This window comes from Phragmites australis, chromosome 9, assembly GCF_958298935.1.
Source record: "Phragmites australis chromosome 9, lpPhrAust1.1, whole genome shotgun sequence".
In the NCBI taxonomy this organism is placed as follows: Eukaryota; Viridiplantae; Streptophyta; class Magnoliopsida; order Poales; family Poaceae; genus Phragmites; species Phragmites australis.
In genome coordinates, this window is record NC_084929.1 from 3,923,133 (window position 1) to 3,948,295 (window position 25,163).

Consider the following 25,163-nt stretch of genomic DNA (forward strand, 5'->3'; position numbering starts at 1 on the left):
ATGTTGCGTCCTGAATCGACCTTCGATCTCTGTCCGAAGGCCCGCCAGATACTTCGCCTGTGATGATACTCGGTGTCGCGAGTTGACCTTCGGTCTTCGTTCGAAGACCTACCAGAGGCTTCACCAACGCTTCCTGAAACACAATTGCATTATTTATCAGTAAACGGCCACCATTAATCTTTGACCCACCATCCAAAGGGGCACGTGATACCATTCCCCGACACAATGCATATGATTTTTGCATATGGACAAACAAGTTCGCTTTTTTCCCATGTGTTGCCGCAGGTGCGCACTACGTGCGGATGCTAATTTATCCTGATTAAAAAGCAATTAATTAAATATTTTCCTAATTAAAAGTGTGCAGCTACCCGTTTATAGCATTAACATGTACGACCAGTATTTAGTCATATCCGAATAATAATAATAATAGACAATTGTAAATTTGTCACTATTTTGAACCGTTATTATAAATTTGTCACTAAAAAATTAAAAAATATCATCAGAACTGTCGTTCGAGTGACATCCTTATAAAAAATAAAAAATTAGTGGCAAATTTGTAAAAATCCCTAATAATAAAGTTGAGAAAAATGCCGCCCCAGGAATCTGGCAGGGCAGGCAGGAAACGCAACAGTTCCGCCGCCTGGCATGCCGGTAGTGCGAGTGCGACGATTCCCACCAAACCCAGTCGGGGGAGCGATTCTCTTTCCTCCTATATGTCCGGCGCAAGACTAGCAGCCAGACTCGCTCAGTCCTCTCTGCTCCTGCCCCTTCACGCCGCCGCCGCCCGCCGCCGGCTGTGTTCCCCTTCCTCCTCGCAAGGTACGGCCTAATTGCTTTTTTTGCGGCTGGGTTCGGGCTACAGATGGTACGCCGTCGGGCTCTGTTGGGAGGTATGACGTATTGGGTGAAATTGGTGCGGGGCGGATGAAATTGGATGGGCCTGGGTCCTGCCCTGTGTCAAGAAAAGGAGGAAATGCTACTCGCTAGTGAAGTGTCTCAGTTACAAGAACTAATGAATAAACTAAGATTGAGCATGCGTGTTGTAATGTTGTTGGGGTCATCTTTATGGGAGGATTGCTTTGCTCTGTAAACTAACAGTATGAGTTGAATTCGTTTTGGATGTCCAATTGATGGATGGATTTGTGTGTGTGTGTGTGTGGTTATTTTCGTATTAGGAGAAAAAAAAACAATTCGTCTCGTACTGTCAGTTTAACAGCTAGAGCAAAACCAGGATCCGTGACCACGTATTATTGTTTATGTTAGCAGTGTCGTGTCTTCACGTATTTATGCTAGCAGTTTTGTTCATGCTGTTCTTCCATAGCAGGTTACTGTTCGAAGATGACTGATTCAGCGGGGAGCAATGGCCACAGCACTGTTACACGGGTTCTATTCTGTGGTCCCTATTGGCCTGCTTCTACTAATTACACAAGGGAGTATTTGCAGGACTATCCATTCATTCAGGTTAGCTGCACCTTTTGCATGTTACTATGCAAACAAGCTGCAATTGCACGTGTCAGTCGAGTGCTGAAATTTTACTTTGCATCAATTGACTTAATATAACTGAAATTAAAAAAATTCACTTCACATGTAAGGCTCATGCTCTGGGAGGGCTATAATTTTGAATATGCATTTCTGTTTTATTATTCTTGTATTCTATTAGCTACGTTTTACAGCATGGCTTACGTTTGTTTGGTTCTTTTTTGACCCTGAGAGCAACCACGTGATGGTCACACATCCTTGAAAAGAACAGAAAGAGAGCGCATTCTTTATTTCCCCACTTTCATTAAGAGGAGCAATCTGATCAAATAATATCATGTAAGAAATAAGGATCTAATGCAGATGTGTTCATAATAGTGAACGTCCTTTGTCTATGGTACAACAATGTAAAATTCCCAATTTTTTCTTCATACATATAACATTGCGAAATTTCAGTTTCTTTTTTTCTTTTTACTTCATTGGTATCAAGGCTTCTGCACTGTATGAAGTTTATCACAATGATAATCATTAATTTGTGTAGCTAAAATAATACAAATTTTCTTGATGACACAAATTTGTAAAAGCTTTGCATTACCAAAAGTTCTATTAGTTAGGATGGTCAGCGGTACTCACTTTGCTTTTCATTTTTACTTCATTTAGATAGGTAGGAAAAGATTCTGAATCCGGTATTGTAATATAGTGGTTTGACAGCTGGTTCATACCTTATACTCTGAATCATGTCTTTTTATGCGCGTCACATGTGGTTACTTGCGTGCATGGATTTGTATCTGACTACACTTCAATGCATTTTGCAGGTTGATGAAGTAGGTCTTGAGCAGGTACCTGATGTTATTCACAACTATCATATATGTGTAGTCAAAAATCGGCGTGTGGATTCAGATATCATTGCCAAGGCGACTCAGATGAAGATTATTATGCAATATGGTGTTGGGATAGAAGGTGATTACAAGTCTGGTGTTATCTTATCTTCCTAATCAATCTGTCAACATAACTAGCTCCTCTTATATTAAGTGCACACTTTTCCACAGGCATTGATGTAAATGCTGCCACAGAACACGAAATCAAAGTTGCACGGATACCTGGGAGTACGACAGGAAATGCTGTCTCTTGCGCAGAAATGGCGATCTATCTTACTCTAAGTGTTCTGCGTAAGCAAGTATGTTTTAAAGCTAGCAGTTTTGACCACATGGAAGTTGTAAATGCTCTTCTCATGTTTCAATTTTTTGAAGCTTCTCTTCTATAAACACTAATCACGTTCTTTTTCTCACACTAGACCATTTTCACTATCGTAAACAATTATACTTTCTAGTCTTCTCAAATCATCTTTCAATTTTTAAATCTAACACTAAGGATCTTTGAGGCACGATTTTTCACATTTTTCAACATTTTACAGTCTTTGTGATGCTATTTTGACCATTGGTTTTTCTATGGATATATAATCATATGAAATTTTTTTGATGAAAAATCTACTAGTACCATTCCCGTTTGGAAATTATTAATACTTTAGTTTATATTAGTGTTCAAAAGTTTGACTGCACACATACCTAAGTGACATCTATTTAGGAACAGAGCGAGTAATTTTTAGTTCAAGTGTATCCTCTACTTATTGTAGTAACAAAAAATTTAGGCAATTGAACTAAGCCTTGGTTTATCATTTATATACCTGTAGATGATATATATCCAGCCTTCAATATATACACTACCCTCCTCCTAGCTTTCATCATTTGAAAGCTAACTTACTTGTTTTAACTGCATAAACTTAATTTAGGGGTTGTCATATGAATATGGACTACCCTTGGACCATGGTTTAACTTTGGGCATTTACCCTGCAGAAGGAGATGGATACTGCCGTGAATCGCAAAGACCTTGGTATTCCAGTTGGAGAAACAATATTTGGCAAAACAGTATGCTATTGGCATATATGTTGCTTCTTTGATCTACTTTCCGTGGGAAGTGTCCCATTCATTTAGTATTTTGTATTGTGATGTGCTGTGTAGATCCTTATCCTAGGGTTTGGAGCCATCGGTGTGGAAGTTGCCAAGAGGCTAAAACCCTTTGGTGTAAAAGTTATTGCTACCAAAAGAAATTGGTCATCAGACACATTGCCTTGTGGTATGCTGCAGTACCTCCATATTATGCCCTGTATAAATATTCTGTTCTGTCCCACTCGCTTAAAAAATTTCCAGTGCAGATATTGATGGGCTGGTTGACAAGAAAGGTGGCCCAGAAGACATGTATGAATTTGCTGGAGAAGCTGACATTGTTATAACATGCATGACCTTAACCAATGAAACAGTTAATACTTATCTTGGTTCATTTACTTTATTTCTTCCAGACAACCTCTAATTGACTTTGATAACTAAGTAATCAATTTTATAGGTTGGAATTGTCGATCACAAGTTCCTCTCATCAATGAAAAAAGTATGTGCTTATTTTTTACGGTACTTTTCTCCAAGTGATCGGATTTACAGGATCCTCATTTTATTGATCGCCTTCTTTGATTGATTAGTTTTGTTCAATAAAGAAGCTGTCAACCATGACTCATGCCATCAGCTGAGATTATCTTTACATAAAAAATCTTGTGTGGATTACAATATTACAATAATGTTAGATAAACAGATGTCATTGGTGTCTGCAAAGGATTAACTTGATTCACCTTTACTTTTAAGTAGGGATCATATCTGGTCAATATTGCTAGAGGACGCCTACTGGACTACAAGGCTGTGTTAGATCACCTCAAATCAGGTCATCTCGGTGGTCTGGGCATTGATGTTGCTTGGATGGAGCCATTTGATCCAGAGGATCCTATTCTGAAATTCTCAAATGTTATTATAACACCACATGTGGCTGGAATCACTGAATACTCTTACAGAACGATGGCAAAGGTTTGTACTTGTTCCATGCAAGGCCCATGATTATTTTTCATTAGTCATTTATTTTTTCTATGTTTTTGTTTCTTAATTGTTGACTAACTGTGAAATATTACAGTTAAATAGCAGTATGAATTGTACAACTAAATTCTCTATATTCGTTATATGATATGTTCGTACAGCCTTTTATAATTATATTTGGAAGTTTCATGGGCTGGGATAAAAACACAATGATGCGATGGAAGAACATTCTTTCTGCATTACTAAATGTATCAATAAACAAGAACCTTTTTCAAACTAAAAGTCTCACTAAACAAGAACATTTTTCTTGAATTATAGTACTAACACAAAGAGTCTTTCATGACACACTCTGCATGTGTGGGCACACGTTTACATGAATTTCCTTGTGCATTCAACTTCAGTATAGTAAAAGTTCTTCATTTACCTAATATTTGTGCAATTATAAATTTGGGTCCACCAGATCACAATTCATGGTAGTGAGAATGTGATGAAATGATACTCTCTTCATGTTGTGTACTAAACTTTAAATAGCTACCATCGTCATTAATTGCATATTGCCTTGTCATATAATTCAAGCACTCCATTTTAAAACACATTGTTGCCAGTTTTCTTGGCCATTTTTCATCCTGTATTCACTTCAGCTCTCCCTTGTGCAGGTTGTTGGTGATACTGCCCTCCAGCTTCATTCAGGGGAGCCATTCACCGAAATAGAATTAGTGAACTAGATCCGGAGGTGGCAACCGTAGATATCAGTAGCTTTTGAATTCAGACGACAAACTGCTGTGTTCTTAGAAAATAATGAATGGGCAACTTATGAGAACATGCAACAAGATGTTATTTTCCCTTGATGAATTTGATTGCCGTAAATCGTGCATTGCACTGAGTATATTAAAATGAGGTCCAGAAACAATAGGCTACCTGGTCCTTTTTGCCTAACTATCCCCATAGGCCTGGGCATTCGTTTTTTCAGTTATTACGGTTCGGTTTTTTTTGTACGAATATTTGGTTTTTAGAGAATGCAAACCGAAGTTCAGGTAAAAATTTGGAAAACTGCCAATTTCGGTTTTGGTTTTCGGTTTTCATTGTTTCGCACTTGGCGCTAGGCGAGCTGTTTTCTCTGGGCCAACTGTTGCCCCTCTCTCTCTCGGGCCGGCCAACCGAACTCCCTCTTTCTCACACAATATCAAACAGGCCAGGGTGGTTGCAGCTCTAGGGTTTATGGAGGCCAGGGTGGTTGCAGCTCTAGGGTTTATGGTGGCGGTGACGTGGGGGGGTTATGGTGGCGGCGGCTAGTAGCAGGGAGAGAGGGGTGGAGGGGCGACATCAGACCACGGTTGCGCAAGATGGGGTCGCGGCGTTGGCGGCTCAGGTTGGCACAAACCCGATAACGATGGCTCTCCCTGGGAGCAGTGACTACGCGAGGTGGGGGCGGTGTTCGACGTTGGATGAGGCAGCGGCTTGACGCGGATGGAGGTGGGCAATGGCGAGCTCGGCTTTTCTAGTCGCACGAGAGGGCAATAGCGTGAGGTGGCCACAGGGCGGCAAGGATGGCGGTGTTGGTGACGGTGGTGTGGCTCTAGTGGTTGGGAAGCGATGGTGGCAGGTAGCACAGCAACGGTGGGATTCGCGGTGGGCGGCATCCGACACTAAGAGACAGCCAGACAGAGGAGTCGCCGAGTTGGTCTTCGAGTTCTTCAGTTTTTGGCACATGACAACTGAACCAAGAACCGACTATCGAATAGCATTGAAACAGAAACCGAACCGAACACCAAAAAACCAATAATTCAGTAGTTCGGTTCGGTTCAAGTTTTTTTTTCTTCGCCCAGGCCTAGTCCCCCGTTGGATCTCTTGGTGATGCTGGCTGCAATACTAATGTTACAATATTTATGGAGAGTAAAAAATATTAAAGACCATTCCGATTAATGTCAGAAATAACATAATTGTCATCAAAATTAAATTACAGTTTGCTACTTCGGCGGAAAAGAAATAAAGGGAATAGTATTATTCTACCCACTGGACTTTGATACCATGTAGCTCTTGAACACCTATAACATGAGTAGCATTTTGGATCCCTATTGCCCGCTGGACTTTGACACTATGTACACCTCTCAACTAAATAACACAATGATTTATCTTTTGGGCCTGTGGGGAGAATTGAATTATTCCCTACAAAGTTATTTAAAACTCATTTGAAACTGAAATGATCAAAAGAGGCTTAAGAACACTGGAAACACCTATAACATGAGTAGCATTTCTAAATCATTGCATAAGTACTGGCTTTGAATCTGATTAAGAATAAACTGCAAGTATCACTGTATCCAGTGTTTTCAAGCTCTCTTGGATGAGATCTCTCTTCAATTTCTAGTCTCTCTTATAATTTTGGCTAAAAGATTGGGGTTTACATGCTAGCTGGAGCATGTTAGAGTAAGTGCATGATTTGATCGTCCAACCCAAAATTAAGTGCTTGTAATCAAGTGATAAGATGGATTACCATAGATATATCATTTGGTACATGTAGTGGGTACCATAGATGACTAGCATGTTCTTTTTTGGAGAAATCAATAGAAATTCATGTAAAATTCCTACTTATCCCCTTTTAAATAGGCCCTAGGACGTTTGTGATTTAGAACGCCAAGATCAGGCCATGCATATGAAATTAATTTGTTCCCCACTTGGTTTGTTGCTAGAATTTGGCTTTACTCGGAATTTGGCCCTCACTTGGTTTGATGCCACAATTCAGCATCCTAAGACCAGATGCAATGCTCACAACCAAGCATCTTTTTTTTCTTTTCTACCAATAATTTGTCGTTGTCCATGTAGTCTAGTTTGCGCTCAAATGAAGTACATAAAAGCTCATCCAATTTCTAGCAATGTTGAAGGCGCAACAACGTTGTTGGCTCCACAAGTTTTGGCCTACTGTGATTCCGAACCAAAATTAGGTGGCCAAATAAAGTACATGTCATAATATGGGAACCCGACCAACTGGTAGTCGAATCCGTTTTTCATATTTTGGCTAGGCAAGCGTTGGCTCTTGTGTGTGTTAAAACTAAGGAGATTGCTTAGTAGTGAACGTCCACTAGATCTTATCAAATGAACACTTTCCCTTTTTACTGACTTTCTAGTTTTGGCTTACAAAAAAAGAATCACTTTTGGCTAATTAACTGACCACTTTCTTTTTCGGCTAAAAAGTTGTTGAAAGATTTTTGTTGATAGCAAAAAATGACACGGTTAGATTTTTTTTATACACCGGATAGTCCGGTGATCAATATCGTGTCATCGCTGGACTATTCGGTGCTTGTAGTTCAATTTCGATCAGAAGACATACTTTCTGGAAAAAATAGTCCGGTGAGAGGCTCATTGAACGCCAGACTATCCGTAGAATGGGATGAGAATTTGGTATGACGAATCATTCTCTCTGTATAAAATAGTCTGGCGAATGATCCGGTGAAAACGCCAGACTATCCAGTGTGTAGAAGGTCAATTTGCGCCGAAAACTTGCTCTCTGGGAGAAATGGTTCAGTGAAAATTCCGGGGTATCACCAGACTATCCGGTGTGTAAAAGTGCAATTTGCGCTGAAAACTTGCTCTCTGGAAAAAAAATAGTCCGATGAAGATTCCGGAGTATCACCGGACTATCCGGTGAGAAGAAGAAGGTTTTTAACTGAAAAAATATTCTCTAGTGAAAATTGTCCGATGAGGTCTTTGATAATCACCGGATTATCCGGTACGTTCAAAAGAAAAACTTTGCAAAAATTTGCTCTCTGCAAATATTGGTTCGGTGACATACTCCGGTGAGTATAAATGCGATGTCGGAATATCCGGTATGTGTGAGACCGAGTCTTAGAGTTTCAGCCGAGTGAACTCGCCGGATGGTCCGGTGTTCTGGAGTTTGTTTTCACCGGACCATCCGGTGTTCAGTCCAAAACTGAATCAAAGTGGATTCGTGGATTTGTTCGGATTTCTTTCGCGATTTTGGCCGAACAAGGCATGTTTAGGGTTGGAATAGAGTCCTACTTCGATTCCCTATGGTCAAGACCATACCCCCCTTATAAATAGTCAGGGGGTGGAGACCGATTGCATATCCATCAGTCAATCGCATCTATTGCATCTACTTTTCGTTTTGCATTTACTTTCGTGCAATTTAGGGTTATTTCTTCGCTGCTACTTTGAATTCTTATGGTTCAGGTGACAGTTCTTTGTCGATTTGCTCGTAAATCGTTCGGGTGGCGATTCCCAAGGTTGTCGGTCGAAACCTTTGCTTATTTGCTTATAAACAAGTCGCGCGTCGCTGCGAAAAGCGACAAGTATCTTTGATGGACCCGTGTTGACGAGGTGTTGCAAAGCTAGCCATTTTCAACGTATCTGAATCCAGGGAAATACAATACATGTTAGGATGTGGGAAGAGCAGTATCCTGCTGTACCGAACTTGGATTCACCCCTACCTTCCACACCAGCAAAGGGTCCCAAGGTGATGCTAGCTTGTCCCATGGCTGACGCTAGTGAACCATTGATGATGCAAATGGAACTGTCGATATCGCATGCTCCTTGCAGTCTGTTGATAGGAATATATTCCCTTATGGTAGATATCATGCCGTCTTCGCTATCATGCGCATTGGTCCCATAATGGGTAAGGTCATACGTACATGCTTCCTCTATTAGCGCATGACTGAACTTGGATCATTCTTAGGATATCAAATCACCTATTATCATGCTTCTTACTGCTGTTTGTTTACCAACTGTTCCTAGCCTTCTTAATAGTAGGTACTTGTAATACGATTGTCTTCATCTTGCTGCAAGGCCCCAATCACAAAGCAGTAAAGTGCAGTAGATACAAGTTGAGATGGAATGAATACCAGTCCACACATTAGGCCACGCTCAACAGCTTCCTTTCGCGAGCGAGATTCCCGTTGTGAAAGGATTCTCGTTCCCTTCAGCGCTCTAACGATTTTCTTTCACGATTCCCTTCACGACAGGATTTTCAGAGTCGTTCCCTTCAGGACGGGATTCTCTCACATTTCCTTTCGCGATTCCCCTCGAAAGGAAGCTGTTGGAGATGAGAGAAAATAAAAGAAATGGGAACGGAGAAGGTAATCAGGATGGAAACGAAATGAAGGGAATATGATTGGAGATAGTCTTATATTCATACCTTGATCAATAAAGGCCCAACATGAGCAGGACCCAATTGAATGACTGTAACCTCATTATATGTCAGCTGCTCATCGAGTGGATGCCTAAATCCGACAACACTCTGAGAATATAGGACACCTGGATTAATATAGAATGAAATGTATTAAAAGACAGAAAAATACTCAAATTAGCTACAGAACGGCATGTTATCGTTTTCAACACAAAACATACTGACATACATTTTGCCATAATGCATGTCATATTTTTTTAATAATGCCAACAAAAGTGTGCCTCTTTATTTAGTGCTATGCTCGGGTTACTATTACCATTGTTCTCTGTCAGGTCAAAGCATGTTTGACCGGTTGAGACATCAGATTTTTTTTTTTGGTGACAAAATTCTGATTGTGTTTCAGTTGTGGGTCCTCGAAAGGTTTTCTTAATTTCGGTACTGTATTTTCTTCCGCTAATAGCTTAATTCTACCCTGTGTGCTGAGAAATAACGGTGAATGTCTTCACACTTCTCTATCATCCTGTAATGGTCATGCTGAGGTCTTTGTTACAGATTCTAAAAAAGTTTCAACGGAATTGAATTATTGGTCTAAGATATGCTAAGATCCTGTTAGATCCTGATTTTTTTTCAATTTTCTTCCTATCATCCATCTAATTCCGTTTTTATTTTTCAGAATAAAGAATCACGTTTGCGGAAATTGCATTTTACTCTGAAATTTTTTGCATACCGGAAGGTCCTCTTAAGCTCGACAGACACTGAGATAAACACAAATGCCTAAACCCTAACCCACCAATGATGATTCACAGTTCTGGTCAAGACTAACGAGTGTAAAAGATAAATCCTTAGCTTCGAGAATTTTAGATTATAGAGTGGCACTCAAATTAGATTCTGAAAAGATAAGTGTTAGATGCTAACACTTTGAAAGGGCAGTATCCTCTCCTTTACAACATAGTCCATAGAAAAAATGTTGCAATATCGGTGCTTCTTAATTTTGAACCTCTAAATGTCTCTTTTCGGAGAGCCTTGAAGCCCGGCATAACTTGGTGACAAGAATTGATTTCATTCATTTAAATGATGAGGTTGATTCTTTCGAATGGTCATTATATTAGAATGGGCAATTTTTAGTTCAATCATGTACATAATAGCTCTTGATGATTACATCATAGACAATAACCAATACTTGTGGAAATTAAAGCTTCATCTTAAAATTAAAATTTTCCTATGGTATTTGCATAGAGGGGTTATGCTCATGAAAGATAACTTAGTGAGAAGAAATTGGCACGATAATAAAAAGTGTTTTGTTTTTTTAATAATAATGAAACAATTCAATATCTTTTATTTGATTGCAATTTTGCTTATGTTCATTAGGAGAATTGTTCAAACAACCTTCCATCCTCCATTTAGTGTATCCAATATATTTGGGGCATGGCTAAATGCAATAAGGATTGGGCTTAGAAACAAATTTTGATGGTAGACGTAGTCATATGTTGGGTAATTTAGCTAAGCCGAAATGATGTTGTATTTGGTCAAAGCAAAAATATATTTTTCTATGTATGTTATCTACAGAGGCACACATTGGATTGGTTCAGGTTATTATTTCAGATGAAGGAGAGCAGGTGTATATTGCATGCCACCTTTTGGAGACTACTACCATAGACATATTGCTAAAAAGGCTAAAATAAAAAAACTCTGAAGGAGGCGGGCAATCGGGACACCTCTCGGTCGCGAGTGGCGGAGGACACCGATGATGCCCCTATAGACAAGGAGGAGGCGGGCGGGGCAGAGGCGAGCTCATGAGGAAGATCAACTGGGGAGGAAGAATAACAGTGCTTGATCGGAGGAAGAAGACATAATTCGTGCCGTTTAATCCTGATTCAATGGTGGGAAATTGGCAACTGAAAAAAAACATACGATTGTAAAATAGCATCACCAGAATGAAAACAGAACGAGAAAATCCCATCTCGTCTGGCAACCGTATCCCGTATTTTTCTGCTCGTTTTCGAATTTATGGGTCTGACACGGTAACAGGACTAGAATAGGATGACCAATCCAGAATACGGGATCGAATTTATCGGTTTCCCGTTTTGCGGGATAATCTCATTTTCGATCCCGTTTCCGATCCGCCCATCGGTCCAACACCCAGACGCTGGGACGCGCTCACGAGCCGCACGCCCGCACCAACGGCACACGCCGCCACCCGGCCGCGCCCAGCCACGGAGCCGCCCCATCCCCCATCCTGCTCCGCCGCCGCCCGCCAGGCCGCCAGCAGCTCAGGTGGCCGCCAGGCCACCCCCACCTCGATTCAATCCATTCGTGGACGAGGCGCTGGCGACTGGACGAGCGACCCCGGCGGGCGAGCGAGCGACGGCACTCACGGCAGCCTTGGTGTTTGTCTGGACGTCTGGTGGAGCGAGCGACCACGGTGAATGAGCTCTCTTCCGGAATTTTGGTTTTGGTAGGACATTACTGTTTCGAGGCATTTGCAAATAGCTCTCTGATTTTTTATTTTTAAAAAAATACTATTTGAATGCTAATTTTAATAGTATTTTTAAATTTTCTATAACAAGCTTACAATAACATCAAGAAAAGTGATTTCTTTGCAATTATCCCTACTTTTTTTACTCTATCCTCTGAGTGCTTGTATTGCCGACAATATGTGTTGTGAAAACTCGAAAACACCTAACCATTTAAGTTGAGAAAAGGCAAAATTTTTGGAATCGTTTAACCCTCGTCTCCTTGAGATTTCTGAGAAATTAATCCCCAAAGTCCAAAGACGCGTTAAATAGAGGCTCTAGATTTTTAGAGGCTGGGCTTCTAGATAAGATCGCAGTTGTTTCTTTCCACCGTTTTCTTGAAATCGTGCCGCATTCTGAAATTTGCGCTTGAGATTTACTCCTTATGTTCATGGAAGTATCTGTATTCATTGTGTGTTGTGTGTTATCTGTTACTTTGTTTTACATTTCTACAGTTTTGCATTCCTAGCACCGAGTTTCTTGAGTTTTAACTGCAATTTACTTCTTGATGGCTTGAATTAGGTGAGGATGCGGCCCACTGGACAGACTCCTTCCGGCTCGTCCTTTGCTCGCTTGCTCTTTGGGGATACGGCGCCGCTGCCACTTGCCAATGCCAAGTCCAACACCTCTGCTCAAGGTACACCTCTAATCCAAGAATCCAAGTAGCAGTAGCAACTAATATTGTCATGTCCAATGTCTTATATTTGTGTCCAATTGAGAGAATGGTCATGTGATCGTATCGTACTGTCGTGTGAAAATTGTACATGTTCCCGATTTGAATCATCGGTTCCCGACCGATACCGGCATATTTCCGTCCAGATTGGTCCGTTTTCGAATACCCAACATTCCCGTTCCTGTCCATTTTCATCCCTATTTATTGTGGTTTTTAATGATGCATGCAACTGTTAGTTATGTTTTCCACTGTGCCATCAAATTCTGGAGGCTAGCAATCTTTCAGATTCCATTACGTGACATGTTTTATACTCTCGTGTATGGCAGAATATAGCCAGCGATGCTATTGTACTACGCATGTTTTTATCAAGACCTTATTTCTCAATGCTACAATGCTAAGTTGTTTTACTTGCAAATTTTTGTAGATAAAAGCAACATCGACGATGGGTACCAAGAACCGGTAAGATGCTCTCGCAAATATTTCAAACTGTTGTGAATTTTCTGGGCGTTTTGTTTTTCAGTAGTGTTGATCTCTTCGTTGTACAGAAATATGATCCCCAATGTGGCATGAGCAAGGAGGAGTTTGAATGGCGCTTCAGTCTACAAGAGAAGGTACGTCAGCATGCGCTTGAGACGCTGCACAAGATACAGATCGAGGCAGAGAAGGTGCGGCACCACTTCAACGATGATCCTGATGCCCTCAAAGTGTGGGATGAGTACATGGATGGTGTCCGTTGTGCAGCTTCTCATAAATTCACGTCCTCCCTTTATTCGTATGCCCATGTTAGTCTGCAACACACTTTCCTTTTCTTAATTTAAATTCCATGATAGGGGAAATAAACACTGGCACTGCACTGCACTGCGAACCACATTTTGTTGTAACACTTTGACTCCAGTTTCTCTTTATTTAGCTTCACACTAGTTCGTTTGATGTTTAACATTGCTTGCTTACAACTTCATAATAGATTAATACATTCATGTATGTTTATTTGAATTTAGGCCTTAAAAGCTACCAGTAGTTATCAGATAGCAGCTTCTGCAGTTTATAAGTTATTGTGATCTTGTATTTTTATTATATAGTGTTCCTAGCTCCGCAAAGGCCATTGACGGAGTTCTTTTAGACACTTTTGATCACAGTACTGTGGAATAAAGTTTGGCTTGGCCCTTGTTCTACTCCCCTCCTATTTCTTGATGATGTAGGATTATTGTCCATTGGCATGGACAAACTGTGTTTAGAATATTGCCTGCAAAGTTCATCAAATGAGATGGACAGATTCTAACTGGTTGGTAGCATTGCTATTACTTGGTTGAGTCAAGGGCCCGTTAGCCTTGTGGATTATCCTATTTCCATTTCTCAAATTTCATAATTCAACTTTGGGGCTGAAAGTTTTGTATATTGTCTAATTTCCATTTCTCTTGTAATTTGTGTGTTATCTTTGAAGTCTTTTTGTCTATTCAGGAAATCTTCATTTGCTTTGTTGACCATTCAACATGACTACATTATCTTATGCAATATTAATTCTGTGAAAACATGTTGATTTTTAGTGTTTTTTGTTTCAGAATTCTGGTTTGTATGAGCAGCTAATGAGGAGAAAGGCCCGCTCCAAGACTTTTGTTGGCATGTTATCTGGGGAATGTGACAAGTTAAAACGAGCTACCAGGAACAAGATGCCTATATTTGCGGTGGTAGCCGGTGTTGCTGCTGCATTTGCTACCGGACTTGCTGTTGGAACCGGCATATGGAAGCATCAGCAGAGCAAGGAAACCTAGCAGCAGTACCTGTGGTCATGTTTTTGTCATATGTGTCACTTGTTAACTTAAATACATTCTCGTGTCAGGTATGAAATATCGTTAGAATGATGAAAGATGCCTGTACTGGCGCATTTTCGCATTCGGCTGTAATGCTAGAGTTGCATAATTTGTTTTGATCATGCAAATTTTCCACCATAGAAAGCTTGATTACAAATATGCCATTGAAACTGGGAATAGAGCATTGAGCTTGCCCCTGGAACGTGAGGTGGCAGCGTCAACTCTGACCATCTAAACTGGTAATGGGTCAACCAAGCAAGAACATATATAGCTTTATCATGGGGCCTTTGTTCAGTTTCACTCTACTGCCCGTGCCAGCTCTGGCTCTGTTTCGGCACCGCGCGGATGAAGTTACCACAGTCGAGTTCACCGTCTTCCCTTTTTCGCCACGATCGCGTGGCATTGTTGCTAATGAGGACGCTTGCCTCAGTCATGTAAAGACCTAATAGTTGTGCTTACCATGCTAAGTACCCATTGTGCAAACACATGTCTCTTTTTATGGGAGGAGGATCCTATCCTGACCTAACGACGACTTTCCAAATACCGAGGAGCAGCAGGGATAGGGGGATGATTCAAAGTTATCTAGGTGATGCTTTTTTTTTAACATGCGCACACACTACCACCTAGACTGTGCGCACCCCGGGCTTCTAAAACACGAGCCCGGGGCGGACGTGGCATTTGCCACAAATACACCCCACCAACAGCTCGAACCTAGGCTCTCTACGTTGAGCACAAGCGGTTCTACCACCCGGGTTGACCATAGTTCGCTTAGGTGATGCTTGTGATCCGGCTAAAGGTCGTAGGAGGTCAAGAGCCATTGATGTATTCACGTAAGTGGGTGTCTTGTGAAGTTGGATGGGTGAGAACCTTAGTTATACATGCTGCACCATAGCGGATGGTTGGAGGGTGATCATATTATGTAGGTAAAATTTTGCACCTTCGCATAGGGTGGTAAATCTATTTGATAGTTAAATAGACACGTGAAGTTACTGCCACAGAGTGGTTAGACTTGTGGTGTGCATACTCCTTTATGTTTAAGTAGGTTGTGTATTAGCTGTATTATGGAGGAATGCTGGCATGATCTGTGGACTAGTTCGAATAAGGTGTCCACCACCTTAAAACATTGGCAATGGCGGGATAGTTATATCTCACATTGGGCAAACCCCGTTAATTATTATTAAAACCTAGCTTTATCAAATAAGTCGAACCTTGTCACACATAATCCTACTTCATAAAAATTGGTTATTGTGCTTAAACTATGCCTTACAACCTCAATCCTCGTATATCTCATTAAGCATCTATCAAACTATTTTAGTAGTGTTAGGATTTATTGGGTATCTTTTGTATTCACTCTTTTCTTACTGTTTATAGATTATGACTTCATTTGGGATGGAGATGGTGAGTAGAAGACTAAGGCAGTGTTTACACCCAATTTACCTATGGCATTGGGCCACTATCTTAAATATTCGTTGTTGAACTTTATTTAAATTTAACTGGATGTAATGAATAATATGGTATAAACCTTTGTATTTACGGACTCTTGTGCTCTGCTCTTAATTATTATAGAGATGTGATATTATTATATTGTAATATATGCATATCAGATATTGATTCAAAGACTATACAACATGAAAACCAAAAATCGGGTCCGATAGTGTTCCGTTCGAGAAATAGCATCATTAAATGCTTAAAAATGTGTTAATGAGATGGAGAATGATTGGCAATGTTCATCCGCCAAGGAAAGAGCTTTGTTTTCCCTTTTTTTTTTCTTGTTTTGGTCAGTGTCCTTCCTTAGTTTTGAAAAGAATCTCAAATATTTATTGCTATTAATATTTCTCTACTATTCATCTATTTTTTATTGAAAAACATTGGGTACTATTTGGAGTGGCAAATTGTTAAACTGCTTTCTCTTTGGGTCTAATCTAAATCCGACCTCCATGGTGCCCTAACCCTACATGTCCCACGCTCCCATTGTGACGAGAGCTGCCGCCACGGCAAGACTTTCAGATCTCGCGGCCGCCGACCTCTAGCCCTACCCCGTGTGACGAGAGCTGCCGCCGCCGTTGCCGGAAGACGCAGCGATAGCAGGGTTGGGCGGTGGATTCATTGGAGGAGAGGCAAAAGGGCTAGGATGGCTCGGCCGGATGATCGTTCCATCCATCGGAACCCCCATTTAGGTTTTGAGTGCTTTCTTTTTTCTTTTGCTAAATTCATAATTTTCTGTCTGTAAAATTATTGAGTTGGATTGAACGAACGATTGATTCTTCATGTGTTGTTTTCTATGCAAAAGGAGCGGTCGACCCTTACGGGATTCATGAGATTCGGGGGCCTCTTATGGTCGGCGGGGTGGAATTCCTTATCCGAGCGACTGGCTTGTATCGTGACGTTAACGTGCGCCGGAAACTCTCCTCGAAGCAGCGATTTGAAGCCTTTTTGCAATTTCGAGAGCAGGGGTTCAAAATCTTTGCAACCGAACTGGTTTCTGCGTCCAAATATCCTGTATGTATTGCATCGCATTGCAAATACTAAATCGTTTTCCCTCTTTCTTTGCACAGTTTTGGCGTTATTGATACATCCTATCCGTTACTTGTCTCGCGTTCAGGTTGATTTGGTTCTCCTCAGCGATGTGGATGGACAGAGATTTCGAAACGATTACTGGTTTCATTACATACTGTTCCGTGACAAAAGTCATGTAAGCTTCCCCCCTAGTACTTCCATTTCATTTCTATACTACTGCAGTGTACCTTTCAACTTCGAGCACATATATCCCCATTAAACACCGATCTACTACGTGTACCCCCTGCGTGTTGCTGCCATCTGAGTATGCTTTCTATTATTGAAATTATCATGGTCCAAATAATCGTTGTTTTGACCAGTGTTATTTGCAAACTTTAAAGGAAAATGCAATTATGAAATATATTTTATGTGATTAGTTCCCTGTGTTATCACAATGGAAACAACCGGCGTAGATGTCTAGTCTAGCCCACATGCCCAGAATCAAATTGCCACACAGAAATTCCATGGTATCATATGATATCACTAAGAAATCAGTGGAACAGTTGTATTGCATCAAACTCTTAGCAGTGAAAACATCACTGCCTTGAATTTCGTTCCAAAAATATCATACTCCATTTGGTCTATTTTGTTTGTAGGTTGTACAATTCTTTTCTTCTTATTAAGAATCAGCTCATCTTTTTTTTTTTAAATATCAGTTATGTTATGGAGCTATGTGAGTTCTCAAAGCGTGCATGGCCATCATTTTTTTCATTTATGTAACGTGTGAAATAAATAATTGGCTGGTCGTGATGGCGTGAACAGTTAACATAAGCAACCAGTTGATAACTGGCAGACTGATAGAACCTTTCAGGTTGCGGTATTCTAAACCTTAGCAATCAGTCAGACACACATTCATATGAAACATTTTGCGAATGAAGTGTTAAACCTGCAATAGGTGGACAAACATGTCAACCATACTAGCTGTCCAAATTATGGGCCTATGGGTTTATTTTAAAAGGGAGAGAGTAGCTTATTTTTAAGAATATCCATAGTTTGCGCAAAGTTGTTTACTCTTCTAATTTCTAGAATGTATTTTTTATTTTGCTTGTTGTCACCTTTCTCATCTAATCATATTTTATTCTATGTTGAAATGGTACTTCCATGTTGCAGCATTTCATTGTGAATGATCAAAGTACCGAAATTGGGGTTGACCACAACTCATCTAAAGTAACTTCTGGTGATGAAAGTAATTTGATCAATGATTACAAGAAGGTAAGTATTTGTAGCAAGAATCTGAAGAATATATATTTTTCTTTGCCTTGTCTAGGTACATCAGATGCTTAATTGTGTGCTACTGTTTCGCTAAAGAGGGTTCAAAGTTCGAACCTTTGGTTGTTCCATTGGTAGATAGGTGGCGTCATGATAAGGACGGTCATGTTTCATTTTATCTTGTTTGCAATTCTTTTTTTTTATGAAGATTACACATGGATGCAAACAGCACTCGTGCGTAGGTCACACTTCAATTTCTTGAATCATGATATCAATGCTTGTTAGAATGTGTTTGCTAGTTGTAATGCATGATAGTTAATAGAAAATTTGAACATGGCTACTTTTATAGCTATTAGTCAGGAGCAACGTTTAAAAATTCGGCTGCCTAGCCTACCTAGTTGCTAGGCATCACCCTCCTGCCTAACACCTAATTGCTGCCTCGACCTTCTAGGCGGCCGCCTGGCCTGCCTGCTAATTCCCCGCCTAGGCGCTTGGGAAGAAGCAAAGGCGTACCATAACTGTCTTTGTAACAGGAAGCATCTGTGGTTCCGTGTCATAGGAAAAAGAGAGGTGACGCTAGGAAACTCCAGCCTTAGGCTACTTTAACGTCTTGGGCCAAGTGGGCCAATGGCAAAAGGCCCAAAACTCCATGAGGCATGGGCTGTTCTACAGCCAGCAGGAAATCACTCAGCAGTAGGAAGTTACAGCCGCTCGTACCCCATCTACAGCAGCAGTATGGCGTCGCTTAGGCATCCAGTCGGTGCCTAATCACCTTGCCTTGCGTTGCCTTACTGCTTTAACAACCATGATTAGGTACCTTGGATGTTACTTTGGTAGCTTATCTGCTAGACCTAAGCGTGAAAAGCCCAGCCGCTCGACCCAATAATCTTTGGGGGCTTAGCTTGCGCAGCCATCTATGGCAAACACCATTGAGTAAATTTCACAGAACTACATGTATTTTGGCCAATCTTCTAGGAATTGTGAATTTAAGAATCGATTTTGCAAAGCTAGCCATTTTCAAGCGTATCTGAATCCAGGGAAATACAATACATGTTAGGATATGGGAAGAGCAGTATCCTGCTGTACCAAACTTGTTTTCACCCCTACCTTCCACACCAGCAAAGGGTCCCAAGGTGATGCTAGTGAACCATTGATGATGCACATGGAACTGTCGGTATCACATGCTTTGTTGATAGGAATATATTCCCGTATGGTAGATATCCTACCGTCTTCTCTATCATGCGCATTGGTCCCATAATGGGTAAGGTCATACGTACATGCTTCCTCTATTAGCGTATGACTGAACTTGGATCATTCTTAGGATATCAATCCACCTATTGTCATGCTTCTTACTAGTGTTTGTTTACCAACTGTCCCTAGCCTTCTTAATAGTAGGTACTTGTAATATGATTGTCTTCATCTTGCTGCAAGGCCCCAATCACAAAGCAGTAAAGTGTAGTAGATACAAGTTGAGATCGAATGAATACCAGTCTACACATTATATTCATACCTTGAATAAAGGCTCAAACATGAGCAGGACCCAATTGAATGACTGTAACCTCATTATATGTCAGCTGCTCATCGAGTGGATGCCTAAATCCGACAACACTCTGAGGATATAGGACACTTGGATTAGGATAGAATGAAATCCTTGTATTAAAGACAGAAAAATACTCAAATTAGCTACAGAACGGCATGTTATCATTTTCAACACAAAACATACTGAGATACATTTTTTCATTATGCATGTCATATTTTTTTAATAATGCCAACAAAAGTGTGCCTCTTTATTTAGTGCTATGCTCGTGTTACTATTACCATTGCTCTCTGCTAGGTCAAGCATGTTTGACCGGTTGAGACATCAGATTTTTCTTTTTGGTGATATAGTTCTGGTTGTGTTTCAGCTGTGGGTCCTTGAAATGTTTTTTCTTAATTTCGGTACTGCATTTTCTTCCGCTAATAGCTTCTACCCTGTGTGCTGAGAAATAGCGGTTGCATAGCTTCACTTCTCTATCATCCTGTAATGGGCATGGTGAGGTCTTTGATACAGATTCTAAAAAAGTTTCAACAGAATTGAATTATTGGTCTAAGATATGCTAAGATCCTGTTAGGTCCTGAATTTTTTTCAATTTTCTTTCTATCATCCATCTAATTTCGTTTTTATTTTTCAGAATAAAGAATCACGTTTGCGGAAATTGCATTTTACTCGGAAATATTTTGCATACCGGAAAGGTCTTCTGAAGCTTGACAGTAGTCAGGTGCCTGTCAGTTTTGATCAATCTCTGATCACTTATGATTTACTGTATTGAACTTGTCCGGAACTAGTTCATACTTTTTGCAGTTCAACAATGATCCTGAAAAAACTGTAGAATGGCTTAAATCTTCAACTGGATGGTCTGAGCTGCTAGATGAGGGGCTAAGGCGTGGTTTAAAGGTTTCTATTGCCATATTTTTCATAAGATGAATGCTCATTTTCAACAAGCAACATAGCTACTTTCTTTTCGCAGAGCCACATGGACTTTCTGAAGGAACAGAAGATGAGTAAAATGGACCAACGTTCCATATCTGAGGTATAGTTTTAGCAATCTTCTTTGAATTTGATGCTAGATATATGTTTCAGGCTTTTCATCTCAGTGAAGTTCTAAATCAGAAATATCGATTTTCGATTTTCTTACGGTTTGAAGTATTTATGTTGTGAAGCAAAAAGGAAAAAAAAAAACAGACTTGAAACTAAGTAGATAACATCTATTCTTTCCTTCTTGCTAGAACTAGCTGTTTAGTGACTTTGATTCTTCCAAAAGAAATATCAAGAGTGTAGGAGGATTTAATTACATTTTGTTTGCTAATACCTGGATCAATCTAAGATTTTTTAAAAAAGTTCAATTTAAAGGGTCATGTGATGGAGTGGATGAAGTTTTTTTTTTTGACCGGAGAAACAGTAGGGGAGACTCCTACTACGGTAAAAAAAAATTATATATAAGAGAAAGAAAACTGTACAAGAAGAAAATGGAAACCAAACTAAACAAGAGCAAGAAGGCCCAAAACAGAGGGCAAGAAGAAACAGGCCAAGAAAGCAAGCAAGACTCCTTAAGGAAAAGAAAGAATCCAGTCAAGAATCACATGTCTAGTGTCCTCCTTGATTCTATGAGCTTGAAGCAAGATATCATCCTTGAAATTCTTCTTCCAAAGAGTGAAGCTCGGCTGTTATGCTCAAAGATGAAGGCATTTCTCTGTTTCCAAATATTTCATGCTCCAATAATCAAGATTTCCATGAAGAAAGAGCATCTGAAGAAATTTTTTGCTTGGCTCATCATATCAAAGAAAGGCTTGGAGAAATCCCAATGAATGCCAATGAAATTCCAACACCTCATACTGAAGTTACAACCCAAAAAGAGATGGAATGCCGTTTCTTCAATTTGGAGTCTGCATGGAACACAATTGTAATTTTCATTTTCCACTTTGAAGTTTTTCCTTTTCAAAATGTTCCTTGTGTTGAGTCTATCCATCAAGAGAAGCTAAGAAAAAACTCTGAGTTTGTTACAGCATTTAGAGTCCCAAATCCATTTGAAAGGTTGAGGAGGAGATATGTGTTTGTAAGGCAAATTATAATATTTTTTGGAAGAGTAAATCTGAGATCCTCATAAGTAGTGCCAAGTATCCTTGGCATTTTCATGTATCTGTAGGTATTGAATGAGTTCTTGTAATTTAATGTATTCTTTATATGCTTGAGCAGATAAAGGGGTGTGAAACTGCCTTTCTATACTGTTATTCATCAGCAATTCTGCCATTGAGATGTTCCAAGATGAAGTTATACGTTCCATTAAATTAAGCTGCACGAACAATATGCGTTGCCAAAGATGGTATGTGCATGGGTACAACGAATGATGGGAGTCAGCATTTTTTTTCCTTGTCAGGACAGTAACAGCTTTCTCATCATGGTTTAAGGCACATGTGCACAGTTTTATTCCTAATTTCTACCAAAAGACCTGAACTTCTCTTTTGTTCAATGTGATAGCTCGATCAGCTGTCTCTTGGACAACGCTGAGCCAATAGATGGAACCTGCTGCATATCATGTGGGTCCAGCGATATTGGGCTTTAGTTTGGTCCCTAGAACTTAATGACTTTTTAGTGTTTTGTTTTTCCTCGGTTTATGTCTCGTGAACTCATTTGTTCTGTAATGTGATGTCATGTTCAAGGTTTCATTTTATGTGCCCCGACTGGTTCCCACCGGTGGTTGAGAACTGCTTTTGATCGGTAACTGGTGGGAACCAGTGAAATCGCTTTAACGGTTCTGGATTCCTAAATTTTAGACTAAAAATATAAAATGAGATGGTGATTACATTATTATTCACATATTTGTGATATGATGTGAATGCGCAAACTTTACACTAGAGACCTCTCTTTTTCAATTTTGCAGTCTGAAAATGTAGCTTTGGAGAGGATCAATGCGGAGCTGGCTTCGGAACTGGAGAAAAGGCTCGATACCTCTGACTGGGCGGCAAGTTTCATGATGTTTAGTCGTAGCTTCCTTAGACCAACTCCAGCAGCACCCGTATCCAGTGCTACAGTACTCCGCAAACTTTACTACCATGTAGTTCTTCTGTATCTGTAACTCTCATCTTTTCTTTGCATTGTTTATAGGCGCTCATGGGTCATTACTACAACCGCATGAAAGTACGGAATCTTGCAAGAGTATGCTCTATTCAAGCACAAGCGACCGGAGTTATTCTGGTTAAGCAGGTCAGGCTCATCTGTTAGCCTAACTTTGGAGGCATGTGGGTATGCATGAGTATAGTAAATTGCCGTATGCCATTTCACATGGTTTCCCATTTGAATTTGCATTGTTGTGATATTTTGTTTAATTATAATTAAGTTATATTCTTTTGAAAGCCAATTAAGTTATTTGACTGGTTATTTTTGCGGTACTCTTTGATATCCTGTTCCGTCTTCTTTACTTGGTATATGCTTTGTTCTCTTGCATGTTATATCTTATAATCTCCTCTTCTTCCCTTTGAATCTACCCTGTGCAAATTGTTTCTTTTGCTGTTATCTTCGTGCTTGTACAAATTTTTTGAATAAATTGAAAGGCAATTGTCTGTCGAAACAGGAAAAAGCCATTGGATTCTAAGCCAATCTGCTTGGGTACTGTGTAAACAGTTGTACTGAACATGCATTTGAGCCGTTTGTGTTCGTTGTTTCTTTTGTATTGCAGGCTCTACCTGCAAGAGAAATTTGTAAGGAAAAGATTGTATCCACAAGTCCAGAGGTTTTGAAGTTTCCTTTGATGAAACAAACAGTGAATCAGTCGCTCGAGGGTTGCTTGGGCTCCCTGCGTCGTATACATGAGAAATTTGGAAGGGGTGTTTCTCGTCGTGTGGCGCTTCTTACTCTCATTCCTTTTGGTGCAACGCTTGCAACAATTGGTGGCATGTACAGTAAGCGCTACGGATGAAGGCTGCGAATTGGAGTTGCAGCTAAATTGTATCTTGCCTTCCTATATGTCAAGGCAGTAAATCAGGAGTTTCTCAACAGAATTCGGGTCCGTTTCAATCTCTAAAGATTTGATTTTATCAGAATAAGTCTTTATCTCTTGGAGATAGATTCTATCTCTTAAGGATTTTTGATATTATATATACGGAGTAACACTCCTTACTATAACATATAGATGAATAAAGAATAAACAGTCTTTTTCCTATATTATATCTTTTTTTAATTGTTATCTCGAGAGATCATTGGACTACACTTGATAGCAGTGGTTTCTCACCAGAGATGAAGACTGGGAACTAGAGTTGCAGCTAAATTATATCTTGCCTTCCTATATGTAGTAGTTGGTGCTCTCCTAGTCGTCGAGGCTGGCGAGCCCCCTAAAACATCTATTTATTTATATTTGTCGTTGATGGCTACTCTACTCTTGTTTGTTGCTTGTACTAACATGTATTTATGCCATCAAATGTTGCTCCTGTTGCTTGTAGACCTGTGCAAGTTATGGTACCTTACTGTATTGGCGTATACTTGAGTATATGGTGCTGTGAAATGATTTAAAAAATGGAACTCGAATCTTTTCTGAAATTTTGCTCATCGTTTTTAAAATTGATCTTTTTGTTATGCGATTAGTAAAAATTCGTGAACTCAAGTATACGCTAATGTATGTATGGAAGCGACCCAAGCAAGATGAAAGACTTGGTCCATTAGCTATGCACTAAACAAAGGCAACATAGATCGCATGTTGAGGTCCGAAAAAGTAACACAGAAGCTGCGAACTGGTGCCTGTAGCCATTTCATATATACTATCTGCTACAAACAAGTGATCAACATGGCAACTACCAATGAAAGTTGCTCATGTCCGTTCATGAAGAGGCACCCATTCGAAAGGAACGTCTCCCAAACGGACACAAACTTGTCCATTCATCATGTATATATATGTAACACATCGATGCAATAAAGAACAACAATTCATTCTCTCTATTCTTGATTCTCTTTACATTTACATTCCAAACACTCTACTTCCAGATTGGCCAGTCAGATTTTGTATCTAGGGAGCCTTAAAACTTGTCCATTTCCTGTTCATGTCCGATTAAGATCAGTATCTGCATCTGTTGTCTTGCAGAGCTCAAATCTTTCTAGGACAATCTTGGAATTCGATAAAATGGGATGGGGAACATAAATCGATACCTAAACCGATGATAGGCTTTGCAGTTATCTACATTTCACTGGAGATCATCTTTGCCCCAAAAGCAAGTTGCAACATAGACTTCATTAGACATGGTTTGTTCCAACATTCCAATTAGGCTAACTCGCAGAGGTAAAACATATTGAACTTGGCTAATGGAATATTGCATTGACGTGGCACTTTGGTAGGAATTTCATTGTCATCATCA

General features: G+C 40.0%; 3 protein-coding genes across 4 annotated transcripts; all 3 read left to right on the forward strand.

Annotated features, from left to right (window-relative positions):
• Nucleotides 1-592: 592 nt before the first annotated feature.
• Nucleotides 593-5,313, forward strand: LOC133928448 (uncharacterized). 2 transcript variants are annotated; one of them, XM_062374778.1, is made up of 10 exons: nt 593-819; nt 1,322-1,461; nt 2,292-2,436; nt 2,526-2,653; nt 3,330-3,401; nt 3,495-3,609; nt 3,689-3,792; nt 3,877-3,918; nt 4,170-4,382; nt 5,045-5,313. In XM_062374778.1, the coding sequence occupies exons 1-10, from the start codon at nt 714-716 to the stop codon at nt 5,111-5,113; spliced, it is 1,134 nt and encodes a 377-aa protein (XP_062230762.1). In that variant the 5' UTR covers nt 593-713; the 3' UTR covers nt 5,114-5,313. The 2 variants fall into 2 exon arrangements, with proteins under 2 accessions (XP_062230762.1, XP_062230763.1); XM_062374779.1 differs by having other exon boundaries at nt 594-819; nt 1,325-1,461.
• A 6,339-nt stretch (nt 5,314-11,652) lies between these two features.
• LOC133928449 (uncharacterized) lies at nt 11,653-14,641 on the forward strand. The gene is made up of 6 exons (XM_062374780.1): nt 11,653-11,741; nt 11,772-11,980; nt 12,561-12,675; nt 13,136-13,170; nt 13,257-13,493; nt 14,271-14,641. Exons 3-6 carry the CDS (start codon nt 12,567-12,569, stop codon nt 14,478-14,480), a joined length of 591 nt encoding a protein of 196 aa, XP_062230764.1. The 5' UTR covers nt 11,653-11,741; nt 11,772-11,980; nt 12,561-12,566; the 3' UTR covers nt 14,481-14,641.
• A 1,777-nt stretch (nt 14,642-16,418) lies between these two features.
• Nucleotides 16,419-23,789, forward strand: LOC133928450 (uncharacterized). Its single transcript, XM_062374781.1, has 10 exons — nt 16,419-16,696; nt 16,810-17,018; nt 17,122-17,211; nt 18,186-18,287; nt 20,456-20,542; nt 20,626-20,718; nt 20,792-20,854; nt 22,703-22,783; nt 22,927-23,025; nt 23,498-23,789. Exons 1-10 carry the CDS (start codon nt 16,651-16,653, stop codon nt 23,735-23,737), a joined length of 1,110 nt encoding a protein of 369 aa, XP_062230765.1. The 5' UTR covers nt 16,419-16,650; the 3' UTR covers nt 23,738-23,789.
• Nucleotides 23,790-25,163: the final 1,374 nt, after the last annotated feature.